At 50.5% G+C, this 6,000-nt stretch overlaps 1 protein-coding gene across 1 annotated transcript; it reads left to right on the top strand.

The window, feature by feature from the left end:
- The first annotated feature begins 1,050 nt into the window (after nucleotides 1-1,050).
- On the top strand, nucleotides 1,051-3,559 carry Inhbe (inhibin subunit beta E). Its single transcript, XM_076920498.1, has 2 exons — nucleotides 1,051-1,617; nucleotides 1,869-3,559. Exons 1-2 carry the CDS (start codon nucleotides 1,320-1,322, stop codon nucleotides 2,621-2,623), a joined length of 1,053 nt encoding a protein of 350 aa, XP_076776613.1. The 5' UTR covers nucleotides 1,051-1,319; the 3' UTR covers nucleotides 2,624-3,559.
- The last annotated feature ends 2,441 nt before the right edge of the window (nucleotides 3,560-6,000 follow it).

Genomic DNA, 6,000 nt, shown 5'->3' with positions numbered 1-6,000 from the left:
GCAGGAGCTGAGGCAGAGGCTGAGGCAGAGGCTGAGGCAGGAGCTGAGGCAGAGGCTGAGGCAGGAGCTGAGGCAGAGGCTGAGGCAGGAGCTGAGGCAGGAGCTGAGGCAGGAGCTGAGGCAGGGGCTGAGGCAGAGGCTGAGGCAGAGGCTGAGGCAGGAGCTGAGGCAGAGGCTGAGGCAGAGGCTGAGGCAGAGGCTGAGGCAGGAGCTGAGGCAGGAGCTGAGGCAGGAGCTGCAGGTGTCGGTGCTCTTCCTGCTTTGTTCTCTAGGTCCCTTAAACTTCCATTTTCCACGTTATCAGAAGCCTGGCACCACCCCTGGGATGCCTCGGATTTGGCCAACTCCTCCAGTACCCTAAAGACAAGAGGTTACTGGGCACAGGTGTTTCAAAGGCACATGCCCTTCTGACAGCCTTGACAGACTCTGCCCTGCTGTAAGATTGCATCACCACCACCCCACCTCGGGTTTCCCCAGACATCACAGAAGCACGTCCTCACCCCTTGCTCTGGCCCTCCCCCAGGTGGACTCTGGGCAGCCAGCACAGGCAGGGTCAAAAGGTAACTTCTATGTCCCGTGGCACTGCCACCTTGGCCTGAGCCAGAGGACTCCATTTTTTTTTTAAACCACCCTTTCCAAAACCTATCCCAGCTTGAACGCTAGAAATGGAGACCAGAATTATTCTTCTGACACGGAGACCCCGAGAACTAACCAATGGAGCAGTCTCATAAAACTGTTTCTGTTTTCAAGCTAGGAAGTCAGGGCATAGTGAGGAGCCGCCCATCCCCACCTGGCTCCTATGGACTTCCCTCATCTGAGTCCCAGACCTTGGGAACTGATCGTGTGAAATCATCCTGTTTCTTGCATCATGCGTGGCCACGTTGCACCCCCCCCCCCCATACCCTTACCTCAAGCCATCACAGTCAGATGGTGAAACTTGAGCCCCAGGGGAGCCCTCCACCCCCTGCAGGGGCCTGATGGGCAGCGCAGCTGGCCAATCCTAAGGTTCAGAGGGTAGGACTGCTGGCTGACACGATAGGTGAGGGAGCCCAAGTAGTTGGCTCTAAAGAGGCTCCGCTCAGTAGCCAGTCATGAACTGTGAGGGTCAAACATAGCTACCCACCAGATGATCTACTCTCAGCCTTCCTGAGTCCCAGGCTATCAAGGACAAGTAGCTTGGTCTGCCCTTTGTCAGGGGTAGCTTGACACTGACTTGCTGCTGCTGCTGCTGCTGCTGCTGCTGCATCCTCTTTGGGAAATCAGACTCATTAAATTGCCATCCATCCGAGGTTCTCAACTCAGAGCCATCTGCCTGGAGCATGGGGCTTTCAAAGGTTCAGCTCTGGCCAATGCTGCTGTGGGCATTGGCGTGGATGCAGAGTACGAGGTGTGCGTGCCCGTCCTGTGGAGGCCCAACACTGGCACCCCAAGGAGAACGTGCTCTGATCCTGGAGCTAGCCAAGCAGCAAATCCTGGAGGGCCTGCACCTAACCAGCCGTCCCAGAATAACTCGCCCTCTGCCCCAGGCAGCACTGACCAGAGCCCTGCGGAGACTGCAGCCCAGGAGCATGGTCCCTGGCAACCGAGAGAAAGTGATCAGCTTTGCAACCAGCATAGGTGGGTGAGGGGAGAGAGACGCAGAAAGGGAGACAGGAGAGAGGCCTGCAAGGGAAGCAGGAGGAATGGGGTGTGGCAGCGAAAAGAAGAGCCGAGGGAGGACACGGCAGTCCAGGCTCTTTGCAGAGGTCTGTGGGAGGGACGGTTGGGCAGGGTGGCCGAGTGTCAGAAAAAAAGCTTTGTTTATGTTCACGTGTTTCTTTGCCTTTTTTTTTTTTTTTTTTTTTTTTTTTTTTTTTGCGTTTGAGCAGACAAATCGACTTCAATCTACCGCTCCATGCTCACCTTCCAGCTGTCCCCTCTTTGGTCCCACCACCTGTACCAAGCCCGCCTCTGGCTGCACGTGCCCCCCTCTTTTCCGGGCACTCTGAATCTGAGGATCTTCCGTTGCGGCACCACAAGGTGCCGAGGATACCGCACCTTCCTAGCTGAGCACCAAACCACTTCCTCTGGCTGGCACGCCCTGACTCTGCCCTCTAGCGGCTTGCGAAGTGAGGACTCTGGAGTCATGAAACTCCAACTGGAATTCAGACCCCTGGACCCTAACAGCACCGCTGCTGGACTACTACGGCTGCTCTTGGACACAGTGGGACAGCAGCGTCCCTTCTTGGAACTTAAGATCCGAGCTAATGAGCCCGGAGCAGGCCGTGCCAGGAGGAGGACTCCCACCTGTGAGCCTGAGACCCCCTTATGTTGTAGGCGAGACCACTATGTCGACTTCCAGGAGCTGGGGTGGCGAGACTGGATCCTACAGCCAGAGGGATACCAGTTGAATTACTGCAGTGGGCAGTGCCCGCCCCACCTGGCTGGCAGCCCTGGCATTGCTGCCTCCTTCCATTCTGCCGTCTTTACCCTCCTCAAAGCCAACAACCCTTGGCCTGCGGGTTCTTCCTGCTGTGTCCCCACTGCGCGAAGGCCTCTCTCCCTCCTCTACCTTGACCATAATGGCAATGTGGTCAAGACCGATGTGCCAGACATGGTAGTAGAAGCCTGTGGCTGCAGCTAGCAAGAGGACCTGAAGGTTCTGAGTGAAGTTCAAGGTTCAAGTTGGGGGTTCCCAAACCAAGAGTCCTGTGTCTGTCCAAACTGACACCCAACAAGTTTTGTAGCAGTATGCCTGGGTTTGACCCCTGTGGAACTTAAATGGGCATTTTCTTGTCCCAGATTCTGGCCTATTTCAGGCTGTTTCAAATGTGGACAGATGGGTAAAGCGTTTCCTTTCAAGGGACTGCCTGTATTTCCTACATCAAGCCCTGTTCCAGGACAGCAGGGGATGCCGTGGGAGGGAAGGAAGAATTCAGGGGAAAACTACTTAGTCTCTCCCGAGAAAGAAGTTTCTCAAGTGATGGAGGAGGAAGTAGAAGGGTGGGCAGGTTAGGAAAAGACAAACATACAGGCTAAGAACAGGGACCATTGCCTGCTTTGTCAAGGTCAAGAGGAAGAGGAGCAGGCACTGAGGAGGGAGGGGTGTTAGGAAGCCCTGGAGTTGAGAGTCAGTGAAAAGGGGTGCTGAACCCATAAGTTCTCTAGCCTCCCCTCAAGGACAGGACCCACATGGATGATATACATTTATATTTTCTTAATAAAAATGAGAAAGAAAAGCAACAGAGAGTTGTGTAAGGGGTTTGTTTAAATGGGGCATAAGCAAAGTGTGGTCTGGGGACCTCCGTGCTCCAGCAGGCCTCTGAAGCCTTCTCAGGGATTCTCAAAACTATTTTCATAATCACACCGAGATGTTATTTGTCATTTGCTATCATTATCTTTACATTCTACAGTGGGAACAGGGTGTGGTGGTTTATGCTTATAACTACAGCCCTCAGGAGGCTGAGACAGGAGGATCACTGTGAGTTCAAGACCAGCCTTCATAGTGAATTCTGGGCTAGCCTGAGCTGTGGAGTGAGAGCATGTCTCAAAGCAAAAGAAATAAACAATAAAAACCATACAGTGAGTCTCTCCAGAGTATATTATATGACACGGCTGATGACATCATTGCTCATATATTCTTTTCTTTTCTCTCCTTTAAATAATTGTATTTATTTTTATTTTATGTATATGAGTCTTTCGCCTGCCTGTTAAATGCAGCACTGGCTTGCAGTACCCGTAGAGGTCAGAAGAGGGCACTGGATCCCTGGAATTAAAGTTAGAGCTGCGTGTGAGCCACCTGTGAGTGCTGGTTAACAGAACTCAGGTCCTTGGTAAGAGAAACAAGCAACCCTAATGTCTGAGCCGTCTCTCCACCTGACACACTCACATACACACGCACACACACAGACACAGACATATACATATACACATACATACATACATATATGCACATATACACACATATACACATACATACACACACAGACACACAGAGGTACACAGACACAGAGACACGCACATACACACACATAAACACACATACACACAGACATATACACATACATACACAGACACATACACACATATACACATACATACACACACAGACACATACACACAAATACACATACATACACACATACACACAAACACACAGAGACACACGCACATACACACACACAGAGACATAGACACACACATACATACACACATACAAACACACATATACACACATACACAAACACAGAGACACAAACACACACACATATATACACATACACACACACACAAACACACACACAGAGACACACACACACCTTGTTTTCTTTTGTTTGTTTTGTTTGGAAACAGCCCCAAGCTAGCCTGGAACTCTCAATCCTCCTGTCTCAGCCCCTCCTGCCCTGGAATTAAAGGCATAAAGCATCACACCTGCCTATGTGTTCTTTTGTTAGGGTACTTAACACTGTGCTGTTTGCATTTTAACACAATGCTGATATGCAAAAGCCATGCTTTAAAGGGCATGTAGTTCTTTTCTTAAACATTAAAGAGCACTGGGAAGCTGGCTCAGTGGTTCAAAGTGCCTACTGGGCCTGAGTTCAATTCTTAGTTCCTAGCTTCCATGGCTCACAACTACCCGTAACTCCAGCTCCAGGCACTCCAATGCTTTTTCCCTACATGCCCCACAATAGAAACAAAAAGCAGGAGAGTTGACTTGGTGCTTTAAGAGAGCCTGTTGCTTGTGGAGGACTGGTTTGGTTCCCAACTTCTTCGTGGTGGCTCAGCCATCGATAACTCCAGTTCCAGGGAGTCTGACATCCTCTTCCTCTGACCTCCACAGGCACCAGGCATGAATGTGGTGTGCATACACGGATGCAGGCAAAATATTCATGCTCATAAAATCAAATAAATACATCTGTCTTAGGGTTTTACTGCTGTGAACAGACACCATGACCGAGGCAACTCTTACAAAGGACATTTAACTGGGGCTGGCTCACAGGTTCAGAGGTTCAGTCCATTATCATCCAGGCAGGAGCATGACAGTGTCCAGGCAGGCATGGTGCTGGAGGAGCTGGGAGTTCTATAGCTTGTTCCCAAGGCAAACAGGAACAGACTGTCTTCCAGGCAGCTAGGAGGAGGGTCTCAAAGCCCACCCCCACAGTGACACACTTCCTCTAACAAAGTCACACCTCCTAACAGTGCCACTCCCTGGGCCAAGAATATTCCCACCACATTCCATAGACCCCACAGGCTTGTTCAAACACCTGAGTCTATGGGGTGCATACCTGGCCAAATCATAATGAAAAATATATTTAGTCCAATTTCAAAAGTCCCACAGTCTATAACAGCTCAACCATGTTTAAAGTCCAAAGTTAAAAGTCCCTTCTGAGATTCATTCAACCACTTAACCCCAAAGCAAGACAGGAAACCAGCTGGGCAAACTCCAAACTCTGCATCTCCATGTCTGATGTCAAAGTGGTCTTCAGATCTCCAACTCCTTTCTCAGCTTTGTTGACAGCAACATACTTCTTTCTCCTGGGCTGGTTCCACTCCCTGTTAGCAGCTTTCCTCAGTACGTATCCCATGGCTCTGGCATCTTTAACATCTTTAGGCCTCCAAGGCAACCTCAATGTTATAGCTTCTTGTTCCAATGTCTGGGATCCACACATGATCTTCTGGGCTCCTCCAAAGGGCTGGCGTCACTTCTCCAGCTCCACCCTCTGGAGCACTCTAAGCTCAGGTTGATCCACTCCACTGCTGCTGCTGTTCTTGGCGATCATCCCTTGGTACTGGCATCTCCAATACACTGGGGTCTTCAACTGCAACTAGGCTTCACCAATCTCCTCTCATAGGCTCTCTTCATGGTGCCAAGTCTCAGTTTCTTTGCATGACCCCTCAATCCTGGGACATCAACTGCAACTGAGGCTGCACCTTCACCAATAGTATTCCCTGACCTCTTACAGTGCCAAGCCTCAGGTGTTCTTCATGACCCCTTCATACTTTTAAAACCAGTACCACCTA

This window comes from Arvicanthis niloticus, chromosome 22 (assembly GCF_011762505.2).
Source record: "Arvicanthis niloticus isolate mArvNil1 chromosome 22, mArvNil1.pat.X, whole genome shotgun sequence".
Taxonomy (NCBI): Eukaryota; Metazoa; Chordata; class Mammalia; order Rodentia; family Muridae; genus Arvicanthis; species Arvicanthis niloticus.
The sequence above is the reverse complement of the archived record's forward strand: the minus strand, read 5'-3'. Positions and strand labels throughout refer to the sequence as shown.

Excerpts from the sequence above, each read along its gene's own strand:
- Inhbe (XM_076920498.1), top strand. The coding sequence starts at position 1,320 with ATGGGGCTTTCAAAGGTTCAGCTCTGGCCAATGCTGCTGTGGGCATTG. Across the intron at positions 1,618-1,868 it reads CAGCTTTGCAACCAGCATAG|ACAAATCGACTTCAATCTAC; the intron begins GTGGGTGAGGGG and ends GCGTTTGAGCAG.